This window comes from Leucopleurus acutus, assembly GCF_964270905.1.
Source record: "Leucopleurus acutus genome assembly, chromosome: 5".
In the NCBI taxonomy this organism is placed as follows: domain Eukaryota; kingdom Metazoa; phylum Chordata; class Mammalia; order Artiodactyla; family Delphinidae; genus Leucopleurus; species Leucopleurus acutus.
This window is the reverse complement of record NC_139147.1, coordinates 12,578,361-12,592,210: the sequence shown is the minus strand read 5'-3', so window position 1 is coordinate 12,592,210 and position 13,850 is coordinate 12,578,361. Positions and strand designations below refer to the sequence as shown.

General features: G+C 51.9%; 1 protein-coding gene across 1 annotated transcript in view; it reads right to left on the bottom strand.

The window, feature by feature from the left end:
- Positions 1–13,850, bottom strand: part of URB1 (URB1 ribosome biogenesis homolog) — a 64,785-nt gene that overhangs the window by 16,422 nt on the left and 34,513 nt on the right. Inside the window, exons 21-30 of the mRNA XM_082840236.1 lie at positions 12,877–13,056; positions 10,577–11,432; positions 9,473–9,674; positions 8,601–8,784; positions 6,669–6,727; positions 4,860–5,053; positions 3,812–3,922; positions 3,655–3,718; positions 1,591–1,762; positions 1,103–1,205 (exon numbers count right to left, since the gene is read on the bottom strand). Of these exons, the coding sequence (XP_082696362.1) occupies positions 1,103–1,205; positions 1,591–1,762; positions 3,655–3,718; positions 3,812–3,922; positions 4,860–5,053; positions 6,669–6,727; positions 8,601–8,784; positions 9,473–9,674; positions 10,577–11,432; positions 12,877–13,056 (2,125 nt within the window). The remainder of the gene's footprint in view (positions 1–1,102; positions 1,206–1,590; positions 1,763–3,654; positions 3,719–3,811; positions 3,923–4,859; positions 5,054–6,668; positions 6,728–8,600; positions 8,785–9,472; positions 9,675–10,576; positions 11,433–12,876; positions 13,057–13,850) is intronic.

Sequence of the window (13,850 nt, the reverse complement as noted above, 5' to 3'; positions counted from 1 at the left end):
CTTTAGGATGCAGCGAAGGGCAAAGAGTTCTTAAGACTTGACACCAAAGCATGACCCATAAAAGGAAGAACTGATAAACTGGACTTCATCAAAATTGCAAACTGCTGCTCTTTGAAAAACTCTGTTAAGAAGGTGAAAAGATAAGCTACACAGTGGGAGAAAATATTTGCAAATCACATATCAAACAAAGGACTAATAGGTACAATATATAAAGAACCCTCAAAGCTCAACAGTAAAAACAAACAAACAAAACCCATTAGAATAAAAGGGCAAAAGACGTGAACTGATGCTTTACCAAAGAGGATTACAGATGGTACATAAGCCACAAGATGTTCATCATCATTAGCCATTAAGAAAACGCAAATTCAGGGCTTCCCCGGTGGCGCAGTGGTTGAGAGTCCGCCTGCCGATGCGGGGGACACGGGTTCGTGCCCCGGTCCGGGAAGATCCCACATGCCGCGGAGCGGCTGGGCCTGTGAGCCATGGCCGCTGAGCCTGCGCGTCCGGAGCCTGTGCTCCGCAACGGGAGAGGCCAAAGCAGTGAGAGGCCCACGTACCGCAAAAAAAATACACACCAATCACCGACAAAATGCCCCAAACCAACAGACCTGACAGGCCTGGGAATCAGACGCTGGCCTTTACCAGCATGTACTGATACACATTTCTGTTCTTTCTGTCTCTCCGAAGCATTCACCCACAAAGATTACCACCCTCAGGGTAGTAGACACAAAATACAATTTCAAAAATATACTTAAACCAAGAAAAAGCCAACCTTAGCAGGCTCTCACTCATTGTCAAAGACAAAGTCTCTCATTTCTGCTGGTATGTGACCACTATTCAGTGAAAATTCAGAAAATGCTCTTGTCATTAAAATTAGGAAAACATCAAAGACAAAGGGACACTCCCAGATTTTAAAATTATAGTTAAAAAAAAATCACTGTGGATTCAAAACATTAACTGTTACTCTGCTGAAAATCACTGGAATGGAAAGGCGAGAAGGCAGCTGAAGATCCTTCAAGAATTATTTTCAAGATTAAGGTCCTAATTTGGTAATTATGGTAATAATCATGCCCCCTCAACCCACCCGGAAGGCTGCAATTACCTGGCCTGGTCAATTCACTGAAGAGGTGAAGGAGGAAACAGGGGTCATAAAGGTCACTGAGATCCATCGTACTCCTGTCTTTAAATATCGGTTCCTGTGTGTCCTGAAATAGCCCGAGACAAACAGAAACGTGTGGTGCAACTGCCTAAGCGTAACACCATGTGAATGTTTACCCACTATTACCTAGAGTTCAAATTATTATGAATATCCAAGCCCATTAAAAAATGGTTCTATTAAAAAAAAACAACAGTGCTTGTACATGAAATTATACCTTTGATATTTGCTTTGGTGGAAAGAAGTTATAAGAGAAACAAGTATGGTCCGTGCTGATAAGTTCTGAAGCTGGGTGGTGGGGACATGGGTCCTGTCTCTGTACCTTTGCATATGGTTGGAATTTTACTTATAAAAAGTTAACAAATCACAAGAAAAGCAGTGCTTGTATTTTATAGCAGCTAAAACCTGACGGCTCCCCCCTGGGCCCCCCGCACCTCGGGGGGCAGCAGTCTCCGGTTCTGGGGGAAGTGGAGGACAGTCTTCATCATGCGGTCCGGATCCAGCAGGCGGAGGATGTCCCCGACGCTCGGCTGCTGCCACAGGGACTTGCCCAGGCTCTGGCACGTCTTCTGATGCTCCACGGCCGCTGGGCCCCAGGTTAGCAGCCTAGAGCCGGATGGGAGAGCAGACTGGTCACAGGGCCCCATCGGGAACAGGGGTGACGATGGTGATGACGGCACTGCAGGCAGCTTTGTCGAGCAGCTAGCACGCCAGGCACTGAGTACATGTCCTGTGTTGTATCATTTAATCCCCAGCATAACTTAGGGGGAAGGTGGGAGTGATGGAGAGGTTGACAATGATGAGGGTGGTGTGACAGTGTCGGGGATGATGGAGGCCAACACTTACAGAGAGTTTATGATGTGCCAGGCACTACTGTAAGCCTTTCATGTGTATTCATTTCACTTAATCTACACGGCTATCCCATAAGGTACGTACTAGTGTCATCCTTATTTTGCAAATGCGGGAAGAGAGACACAGAGAGGATCTGGAACGCTGCTCAGCTGGTCCCCTGCCCAGCTGGTAAGTGGCAGAACAGGTATTCACATTTGGGGAGTCTGGCTCCAGTGTGTGCTGGGCACAGCGGCAGAACCCTGGCAGCTCAATGATGCTCTACTGATACAAGCCTTTCCTCGTTGCCACGGGGCCGTGAGCGGACCAGGTCCACCGCACAGCCTTGGCGCCGTCCCCAGCTCTACCTTTCGCACCACCAGTCCCCATGGCAGCCGCCCAGAGAGGTCACCTTGCCTTCCTCCTGGAAAGCGACTGAACCCGTCTGCGCCCAGGGCGCCCTCGTGTGACTTCCATTAACCGGAGAGGGGGTTCTGAGGCTGCGGGGGTTGGGGGGGTTCTGAGGCTGCGGGGGTTGGGGGGGTTCTGAGGCTGGGGGGTTGGGGGGTTCTGAGGCTGCAGGGGTTGGGGGGGTTCTGAGGCTGTGGGGTTGGGCAGGACGGCTCGCTCTTCACTGTGAGCGAGACTGCTTCTGTTTTGTCTCCTCTCCCTCGTGTACACAGGGGCTGTTTATTCCAGAAAGAATACAACTGACGCAGCACCACCTCCAAGGCAGTAAGTGGGTGAGGCCACGAGGGGAAGGGAGAGACAATGTTTATTCATGACCTGGACTCTTTTAAGAGGCAGAAAATGGTTCTCTTTACTGTTTTTTTTTTGGGGGGGGGGGCTTCTAGGCTAATACAGCTTTAATCTTTAAAAAAAAAAAAAAGAATTCTACAAGGGAAATATATTTTTCCCTTCCCTGCAGAGTTCTCCTGAACTATTTTTCTTGGCCCAGTAAGCTTACTTCCTGTCTCAGCGCACAAAGCTCTTCTTATGTACTGGGCAGATGCTGGGGTGCTGGTCCCAAATTAAGGAGAAAAGAAACTAGGGCAGCAAAGAGAATCTCAGATGCTGTCTATGAATAGCTTAACCCCGGCCCTTGCAGAGCTCAGGCAGGGCCCAAAGGGAGAGGCATCAGCCCAGCCCCTAAGGGCCCAAAGCCGTGCTGGCCAAGGAGCAAGCGGCCCCTGGGGACCCAGGAGAGACAGACAGACAGACACAGAGACAGACAGACAGGAAAGAGACAAATCCAGGGACAGACACTGCGCGCGCGTGCACACACACGCACGCACGCACAGACAAGGAAGAGGGCGGAATTAACATCCAGCCAGCGCTCCTCAGTCTTTTCCCAGATCCCCACCTAAGTCGCTCCCACCTAAAGGAAGGCACCAAGAGAAAGGTTTTCAGAAGAATCAACTAAATGACCCCCAGGTCAGGAGTGAGTCCGAGGGCAGGTCTGTGACAGACACACACTGTCAACCAGAGAGGTGGCCCAGCCCAGACAGGCCCGGCCATCGGGGACCATCCTCACAGTGAGAGGCCAGAGCAGCCCACGCTGGCAATGGTGTGTGAGCCGAGGGGTCCACCCAGCCCCCCTTTTCCCTGGGGGAGCTCACTGGGTGGGGCCTTCAAGACCTGCCGTTCTCACCTCCAGGCCCAGCGCTCACCTGAAGTTGACCAGGCTATGGTTGTTCTGTTCGTAGGCCCGCAGGAGAAGTAAGATCTTCTGGTCTAAAGTCAGTTGAGGGTCAGTTTAGAAAGCTTCCTGGTGACCCGCGAGACCTCATACGCTCTGATCACACCGCCCGGTCCCCGCACCCTCACCCAGGACGCTGAGAGAGGCTCCGTAGGCCCCGAGGAGCACCGCGAAGTGGCTGCTCTCGCAGACAGAGGGGCACAGCCTCACTGCCACCGACATTAGGTCCACCAGCGCTTCTGGAAGAAAAGGACGCTGAGATGCCCGGCAATGCAGGGGGATGGGCACGTGCAGAGTAAAAGTGGAGAAGGAAGCACTGCAGCTAACACAAATGCCTGAGATAGCCTTCTCTAGACAACACTGGTCTGAGGACTGCACCTGGTCCCTTCCCTGCTTTTTCCTTTTCTAAAATAAACACAACTTCGACGAGGCTGCCATCAGCCTCTCCAAGCCCCCTCCCAAACTTTAAGGCAACAAAGATTTTTAAACCTAAGCATTTCTCTCCATGATTATGTTACCAAAATCTCTAATATTTCTACTCCTGCCTGAAAGCGGGCAGCCTTTCTACTTTTTCTACTGCCTGTACCAGGAACTTGGGTAAGGGTTCTCTCCAGCTTAGCAGTTTATTACAGACCAGCTCGGCAGTGATTCCTAACAGTTTGGGGATGTCAATTTTGTCTCTAAACAGGGTATGGCTTCGGGAGGGCAGGACCCCTCAGACCTCTGCCATCTCCCACAGTGTTCGCCATGCTAACGTAAACGCTCACCGAACCGACGAGGGAAGAAGCCTGGGCTGTACGAGTCCCTAGCAGGGACCCACCGACAGGGACCTTCGAACCCTTTGCCCTTGATAAAAGTTTCAATCACCCCATTAAGACATTTAACGCAACTAAACAATTTCTCCCAGGTGAGAAACGCCCCCCTCCTAACTCCCCCTAACTCACTCCCAGGTTTTAACGCTCGCCCACGATACAGCAGAGCACCTTAAATCTGGCTTCTGAAGAGAGGTCTGCGTTTGCTGTGTGACCCCAAGTCAGAGGAAACATTTCTTGAGCTTGGATTTGACAGACATGAAATATTCAGATACCGTTTGGGTAATGCTTCCTTAGCTCTGAGAACACGTGAAATCCAGGAATAAGCTCTGCGTCTGAAGTGGGAGGTGGGGTAAGGAATCACCTCTGACGGGACTGCCTGGGGGTTCCTCCTCTCCAGCCGTCAGCAAAGTGGGCAGGAACAGGGAGTGCTGGGTGAGCATCGCGTGGACCACCGAGAGCTGAGTGAGCCGCGAGCGTGCGGCGCTTTCCGGGAGATACAGGAGCTGGATGGCAGCACAAAGGGCCTTTAAAAATGCATGGTCCTGATACCGAAATCTAGGAGGCAAGAATCAAAGGGAAAACTAGCTTCATAAACAATAGAAAACCTTTTTTCTCGACATTTTATCAAGGAAAACTTCCAACACGCCACACAGGTGAGAATCCTGGAGTGCACAGTCATACACCCATCACCCAAACTACCCATGCTGCTGCAGCACACCTGCAGCATCACATACCTAGTCGCCCACCCATCACAGGGAGCACTTCTGACCTGGCCTACCTGCCAGGTCAGCTTCCCTCCTTCCTTCCTTTCAGCTACTCAAAATACCCCTCTAACGGTTCAGAAGCCTTCTCATCTTAAATCCCTTTAGAACCCACTAAAGAAATGAAAACATCATGCTCTGGAGAAAAAAGTTTTTAGTCATATGTGAATATTGTTAAGAATCACTGAGCACACAGGGAACATTCTAGAAACGCAAATTAACCAAAGACTCAAAGAAATGTCGTCATGTCACGAAGGTAATCCTCGGTTGCCATTTACCTCTGACTCACCTTCACTTATTTCTCTCTCTTGGGTATTTTTCTCAGTTTCACACTGATGAATAACCAGGGAAATGAAAATTACAGGTGCAATGAAATACCGTTTCATGACTACCTGACTGCCAAGAAGAAAGAGTCTGACCACATCAACTGCTGGTGAGGAAGCGAGGACAAAACGAACTCCCACACCACGTTACGCTAGCTTGGAGAACCAACCAAAAAATCTAGTAAAACTGGAGCTGTGCCCACATTAAGAGCCAGCAAGGGACCCTCCCCCGGAAAATCTGGCACCTGGGCACGAAGAGACATGCAACGTTCACTGCAGGGGAGGGAGGGAGGGAGGGAGGAAAGAAGGGAGGTCCTGTCCACCAGTAGGACACCGGCTACGTGAACTGGGGCACGGTCGTCAGACAGAATGCCCCACAGCAGTAAAAAGCAATGACTTGGATCGCCATGTACCAACATGGGTAACTCAAAAACTGCTGAGTGCAAAAGAGGGACAATAAAGTGATACATCTGTATACAATGTCAAACTCAATAACACTGTGGTTTATTGTTTAGAGACATACTGACATGCAACCAAAGTGTTCAACACACAGGGCCATGACAAAACTCAACCTCAGAAGAGTGACACTTTGGGACAAGGGAAGGAAAGGACGCAATTAGGGCAAATAGAGAAAACTGTCAGCATTGATTAAATCTGGGTGCTCCTGTGTTGTTCTCTGCACATTTCTGGCTTTTAAAAAATATTTCAGTAAAAAAATTTATTTATTATTATTTTTTTTGGCCGTGCTGTGTGGCTTGTGGGATCTTAGTTCCCTGACCAGGGATCGAACCCGGGTCCTTGGCAGTGGGAGCGCAGAGTCCTAACCACTGGACCACCAGGGAATTCCCAAAAAATATTTCATTTTTTAAAGGCTGCTTCTCTCATCGCTGTTAGAAGTACACACATGTCAACGGGCAAATCATTTTCCCTCCCCAACACTGCTGTCTCGTGTCGTCTGCCCAAAATGGGAGCAGCATCTTCTCCACCACGTCCTTTACACTAATAACAAGCTACACCACTGGCCCTGCACCAGCAAAGACACTCGCCGCCTTACTGAACAGCACCAAGAAAATAAATTCAACTTACTTGAGTCCTGTCTTCACAAATTTCTGCCAGTCACCAGGATCAACTTCATTAAGTGAATTCTAGGAATAAAGAAAGCAAGAAATATATGTGGAATATCCAAATTAATTTAAAATAGAGGACACAGAATTTAAATTACCGCCCTACAGTAAATATGGAATATAGTTATCTAAGCAATTCGCAAAAGCTTGTAGTTGCTTCTTACTTTGATTTTTTTTTAATTGTTTTGTTATTTCCACTAGTAGCTCTGTCTTAGCATACCTATGATCACCAAGTGACCAAAAGAAAATTCCCAAGTAGTAGTGTAACTTTCCCCTTTGTCCACCATTCTGAATAGCACTGACTGATCTGCGACACACAGAGGTGCAGCCACATGTGACTGTTTAAACACATGAGAGAACATCTACCCAGAGCAAGACCACTGCGCCCTAACAGGGCCAACGTAGGTCCACAGTCCCTGACGTGGAGAAACATCTCCAAAAGTGGTGCATTATGTTACATCGAAGAGTGGCTGCTCTGGGGGGAAGGGGACCAACTGGGTGAAAGCACAAGAGAGCTTTCTGGAATGATAAAAATCTTGGATAGCACTGTGGGCACAGGGGTACGTGTATCTGTCAGCACTACACTGCACACTTAAGACCTCATATTCCACGAGATGAAAACCACACCTCAATTACAAGGAAAGGGCTGCTGGAGATGCTGACGGTGAGGAAGCTGTGCACGTGTGGGGAAGGGGGCACGTGGAAACTCTGAGTTTCCGCCCAACTTTGCTGTGAACCTAAAACTGCTCTAAAAAGTTAAGTCTGTTAAAAGGGCGGGGGGGGGGGGCAAGAGCGAGAGAGAGGGAAAGAAAACAGCCAAGTGGGGTAAGGAGGGAGGCCTGTCCCAAGAACACAAATCCCTAGAAGAGCAGAGTCCAGCACCCCCGGCTCCACAGCTCGACTCCCTTACATCCCAGGAATGCTTCTCCTCCTCTTCCCTAGCTCTACTGGGTCAGGTTCCTACATGCCTTAAGTTCACAATCCTGTAACACAACACATTAAGTTCTTCAGGAAGCTAATCATCTCTGTGCAAAAATGTAAGATTAAAAACAAAAGAAAATAAAGGCCCAAAACAGCTAAATATTTCCAAATTTTACGAAAGCTCTAAACTCACAGAGCCAGGAAGCTCGCTGAACCCAAAGCACAGAAAACCTGAAGAAACGACGCTCAGGCATATCGCTATCATGCTGTTTAAGCAACGTAAAGAAAAAAATCCTCAAAGCAGCTGGAGAAAAAAGGCATCACGTAAAGAGATATACAGATAAGAATGAGATTTCTTATCAGAAACAATGCACACCGCAAGACAGTAAAGCAACATCTTTAAAATGCCTGAAGAAAATAAAAACTGTTAGCCTGGAATTTTGTACCCAGTGAAACTCTTCCTAACTCAACCTGAGGCCAGTATTACCTGATCCTAAAGCCAGACAAGGACACTGCAAGAAAATACAGTTATAAGCTAATACCCCTCAGGCACACAGATACAAAATTTCTTGGTAAAATGTCAGCAAATCAAATCCAACACTATATAAAAATGAGAACACATCATGACCAAGTAGGTTTATTCTAGGAATGCAAGGCTGGTTTAACGTTCAAAAATCAGTTAATATAATTCACCCCATTAACAGTCAAAACAAAAAACAATACCATATAACCATCTCAGGAGATGCAACCAAAAAGCACTCTGACAAATTCCTGCAACCATTCCTGATAAAAGATGGCTCATCGTTTCAAAGTTTGCCCTCCACCTGCCCGTCGCCTCCTAGACATGGCTCCTCTCATCCCCCACCAGGTCGAATTCACGCCACCCGGCTTGAATGTATCTGCAAACCTGGGTTTGTCTATCTCACTCTTTCTCTTAAAAATTTAACCAGGGGCTCTAATAAGAGACACCTACCAACAGTTCGTTTAATCTTAGCAGCATCTGCTTCTCTCGATCCTGGGTGCCATCATCTTGCTGGCCGCCGCTAAAGGACGCGATCAACCACTGTACACAGGCCTCCAGCAGAGTCTTTTTCCAAGCACGCAGCTCTTCTGCCGACCCTTCCAGGACAGCCAGGACAGAGTCAGCCACGACCCAACTGCGGCAGAAGACAAAACTCAAGAGTTACAGGCATGGCCCAAATCCCTCTAGCTTTAAGTATATATAATCCAACATCACAATGGACCGTATGAGGCAGATGCCCTGAGCCCTGGTCCCTACACTAACTACCCAAGCACGGAGATCACAGGCCTCCCCTGCCCCTTACGCGAACTTCAAAGACGTACCAGAACTTTTACGACTAGGGGAAACACTATTAGCACACCAGAAAAAGGATATATTGTCCAGACTTTGTCTAAATCAGGCTATCTCAGCCTCAGCACTCCTGACATTTTGGGCCAGATAATTCTCTCTTCGGGGGGAGGGGAGGGGGCCTGTCCTATGCATTACAGGATATCTAGCAGCACCCTTGGCCTCCACCCTCTAGCAGCCAGAAGCAACAAGCCCCCCATGCCCATATCGTGACAGTAGAAGGTGTCAGGCGTTGCCAACTGTTCCCTGGAGCGGGCAAAATCGCCCCTGGTTGACGACCACGGCTCTGAGGGAATCAGAACCACCCACTTACGGAGATGAACTTGCTCCAGCCAGGATGAAGCAGAGTTCTCGGAGGAACTGCCTTCTCCCCAGCTGCGCAACAGCAGTGCAGCGAGTTCCACTGCTCTATAACCACTACAGGGAAAAGGGAAGCTGAGACAGGGAGAGCCATTAAACAACCCGAGCCTTCATACCTCTTGTGACTGCCTGGAGTCTGAAGCAAGCGGGGCAATCGGTCCATGAGGACACGGAGGGCCTTTGCTCTTGCAAATGGGACCAGCTGGGCCAGGATCTCCTGATGCAGCCCAGACTCCAGGGGCCCGTCAGCACTGAGAAGCCTGGTCTGCAGCGGCCTCCACAGGGCCTTCCTCAGGACAGGAATGACAGCAGAGGACACTGGGGCAGACACAAGCAGGAGAGAGAGGTGAGCGCCATGGAGCATGACAGCCGGCTCACAAGGGCTGGTGGCTCTGTTTCAGGAAACCTGTGACCTGGGTGATGTCACACTGGTAGCACGAGACTGACCACGGCAGGAGCTGTGATGCCACGGAAGTCGGCAAATGCTACAAATCAGTCTCCCCCAAGAGCCAGTGGTTAAAACATTTACCAGCACGCCACCGGTCACCTCTCATCACTCAACCCTAACAGTCCCGCAGGCCCTGGGCATAGCCCCGGCTCGAGGGTCATGACGAGCCGGTGAGCACCCAGGTCCTGAACTCACTGGGGAACGAGAAGAGCACTGAGAACCACTGGCCGGAAGACGCCCTCCTGCAGGGGCGCTCTTACTTTTTAAAAACATCTGTTATTGATGATATGAAGCTATGCAGCACAGAGGCAAAGCAGTGAGTGAAAAATCATTCGTACACACGATAAAAATGAATTAAATTGAATTGGAGGTAATCAGGAAGTGCCTTGGACCTGAAACCCAATGGGTGGAGAGAGAAGAGAGAGCGGGGCCCAGCCGAGTGCCTCGGCTCAGCACGGACCCACCAACGCTCCCAACGGTGGGGAGAGGGGGACGGGGCAAAGGACCATCACCCGCGCCACTCCCTCAACCTAACAAGACCCAGCCGGGGCCGCTCCTTCCTTGGCCCCCAACGGCCATAGCTACTGCCCACTGCCGGCCCCAGCTTCCCGTGGGTAACTCGAGGTCGATGGGAGCTCCATCCTCAGAGCTGGGTCAGACATCGGAGGAGAAACAGAACTAAATGATACCTCCAGAACGAGAAGTCCCAGGGCTTAAGGGTGGACACACAGTTCTCAGCCCTCCTGGCTGCCCAAACCCACCCTTCCTGTACCTGCTGCGGGGCGCGTGAAGTGTTCCCGGGTCCTGCACTGGAGGTACACGCGGACGACAGGGAGGAAGTCGTCCAGGGCCTCCTGCAGGCAGAGCCCCAGGCTGGCCCGCCTGCACCACCGCTCAAAGCGCAGCAGGTGGGGACGGCTGTGCTGCAGGAGCAGGGCCGCGGTGCCCAGGGCCACCGGCGTCCGCCGGGCCAGGCAGTAGTCGAGCAGAGCGACCCCGACTGCGGGGGCCAGAGCCGGCTCTCTCTGCAGAGCCTGGAGGAGCACGGCGTCCAGCTCGTCCACGGCCAGCGCGGGCAGCAAAGCCCCCAGGCCTCTCACGTACTCGGAGGCCTGGAGGAGCTCGCCGCTCTGCAGCTGCTCCTGGGGGCGGCTGGTCAGCAGCTGGACCAGGGTCTCCCCGAGAGCGTTCAGATGTCTCTCCTTCTGGCGGGACTTGGTGGATCGCTGGGCCACCAGGTGGGCCTCGGGCAGGCTCAGCAGGGCTAGGGTGACCTCCCGGAGCTGGGAGCCCTCCATGTATGGGTGCAGCCCCTGCAGGGCTTCAAGCTGAGGAAGGGTCTTTGGCATCAGCGTGGCTGCGCAGGCCCTCCGGTTCCGCAGTTCCTTCAGGACACTCTGGGTGATGGCCTCTGAGTACCTGGCCAGGAGCCCCAGCTGACCAAGGCTCTGGAGGACGGGGGCACTCGCCAGCAGCAGCGGAAGGACCCCCGCGCTGAGGTGGGCCGCCAGGAGCTTCACGAGGACGGGACTGAGGGTGTGCGGGGGGAGCGCCTGCTGCTCCAGGGCCAGGTACCAGCCCTCCAGCGTGGGATGCTTGAGGATGGCCACGAGCACCTCCTCCAGCGTCTGAAACACAGTGACAGGGCACAGGCCTCACCCACGGCCCAGCCAGCGGCGGCCACTGAGGAGGACGGAGAGCAGAAAGAGCTTTCCTAAGCCACTCCACCCTCAAGCCCAAGCCCCAGTGCCCCTCTCAGGGGTGCCCGCAGCACCCCAACCCAAGCCCAAAGCTCTTCCCCCATCATAACGCACCTCCTCCCCTGTACAACGACGGGGCCTGGACTGTGACTCGGTCAGTGACCCCCAGACCAGCAGGAAGCTGACGAATGCAGCCTGAATGAATTGACCGTGCAGTAAAACTGCTCTGCACAGTCACTCAGGCAGGGCCGGGCCACGCAGAAATGCCAAAATGGGATGACGATCAATTGTCTCCTGGTTTCTCCCTAGCAGCCCTGCCCTCCTAAATAAATCTGGTTGAGGGACGTGGGTACCACCCGGCCACCAGGGCAGGGCTACCCTGGCTTCGGAGAGGCTCTGTGGCTGGGGAAGATGGGTAGGGGTTAAACGATCCAGAACTGAAGGTGAAACTGCGTCCACTTCCAGAAGGAGGCTGGGCCTCGAGTGACCCCCTGAGGAACTAGCTCTGACCCCAAGACTAGTTTAAACCACTGAGCAGAGAGCAGCTGAGTGTGCTTTGCTGGATTAGATGATGACTTGATACAGCCTCGCTGAACACGATTCCTAGTCAATGAAGTCACCCAGTCCCCGGAGACAGAAATAAATTTTTTTCCTTATTTATTCTTCAGGAAGGAAAGAGGAGCCTATCACACTTTCCAACTGAGCTTTCCCAAACAGAAAGAAAAACAGAAAAGCACACATCAGGAGTGCTTTGCCCAATGACTGGCTAACAGGTGGTCTTGCATCAACAAATGCCCCCCCAAGAAAGCCCCCTTGGAGATCAAAGGAAGGGAGCCATGTGTTCGACTGTGAACTGAGGAACACGCCTGCACCCAAACCCAGTACAACAGGTCAAATGGCAAATGGTGAGAAAGATTCGGCCTGGCCCCAGTTCAAAAGCTGACTCACGAGACTGCCAGCAGGAGAGGAAGGCTCCCTCTTCCCCAGGCAGTGTGGTCGCTGTGTGTGTTCACGAGGAAGGGCCCCGCCCACTGCCCAGCCTTCGCTCAACACGGGCTGCAACGCTTTAAGAGGAAAACACGCAGTCCGAGTTCTCAGGACGCTCACGGCACAGTGGGAGGGAAAGTGCTCGCAGCAGGGCAAGTGTGAGCAGAGAAGTGACTGGAAAGATGAACGCCCCAAGTAAACTGTGCTTCTCTCGAGGTGGGCGGGGGATGGTGCTCAGGGCCTCCTTTGGAGTTCTCTGCATCTCCCTACTTCCCTGCAATGAACACGTACTTGCTTTTAACCAGAACGGAGGGAAAGCCAGTGGCTGTGACCTCACAGGAAAAGGCGAACCGGAAGGAGACCCAGGGAGGAAGGGCGGCGGTACCTTGTCATCGGCCAACTCCAGCGAGGCCATGGACTCCACGTCCAAAAAGAGGTCGGACTCAGCCTGGGCGGCCTGGCGCTTCTGCTGGTTCTGAGCGTCCAGCTGCTGACAGTGGATGACCAGGTGCCTGAGGAGGTCCAGGAGGAACTGCAGCAGGGGAGGCCCCGTCCTCCTGCCCAGCTGTGAGGACCAGACACACACGACCCTCAGGCCCAGGAAGGGCTGACAGTCACCAGAACACTGACTGCCGCGTCCCCCCAGGGCCAGAAGGGGAGAGTTGCCAGAAACAAGAATCAAGGAGGGAAGCAGGCTAAAATGGCAACTCCCGGTAAACTGCCAACAACCTCAAAGTCATTTCTTTTTCTTATAGAAGTTTTTAAAATTTATTTATTTATTTTTGGCTGCGTTCGGCCTTCGTTGCTGCACACGGACTTTCTCTAGTTGCGGCAAGCGAGGGCTACTCTTTGTTGCAGTGCGCAGGCTTCTCACTGCGCTGGCTTCTCTTGTTGCGGAGCACAGGCTCTAGGCACATGGGCTCAGCAGTTGTGGCACATGGGTTCAGTAGTTGTGGCACGTGGGCTCAGTAGTTGTGGCTCGCAGGCTCTAGAGCGCAGGCTCAGTAGTTGTGGCACACGGGCTTAGTTGCTCTGCGGCACGTGGGATCTTCCCGGAACAGGGCTCGAACCCGTGTCCCCTGCATTGGCAGGCGGACTCTTAACCACTGCGCCACCAGGGAAGCCCTCAAAGTCATTTCTTAATAAGACTTGTCCTCCTAAATCTTGATGAAACACACAGATTTATTTTGACCAAGATGAGGGGGAAAAGCCCACCTCAGAACCTAAACCAAGGGACTTCCCTGGTGGTCCAGTAGCTAAGACTGCGCTCCCCATGCAGGGGTCCCAGGTACAATCCCTGGTCAGGGAACTAGATCCCACATGCCGCACCTAAGAGTTCACCTGCCGCAACTAAAAAGA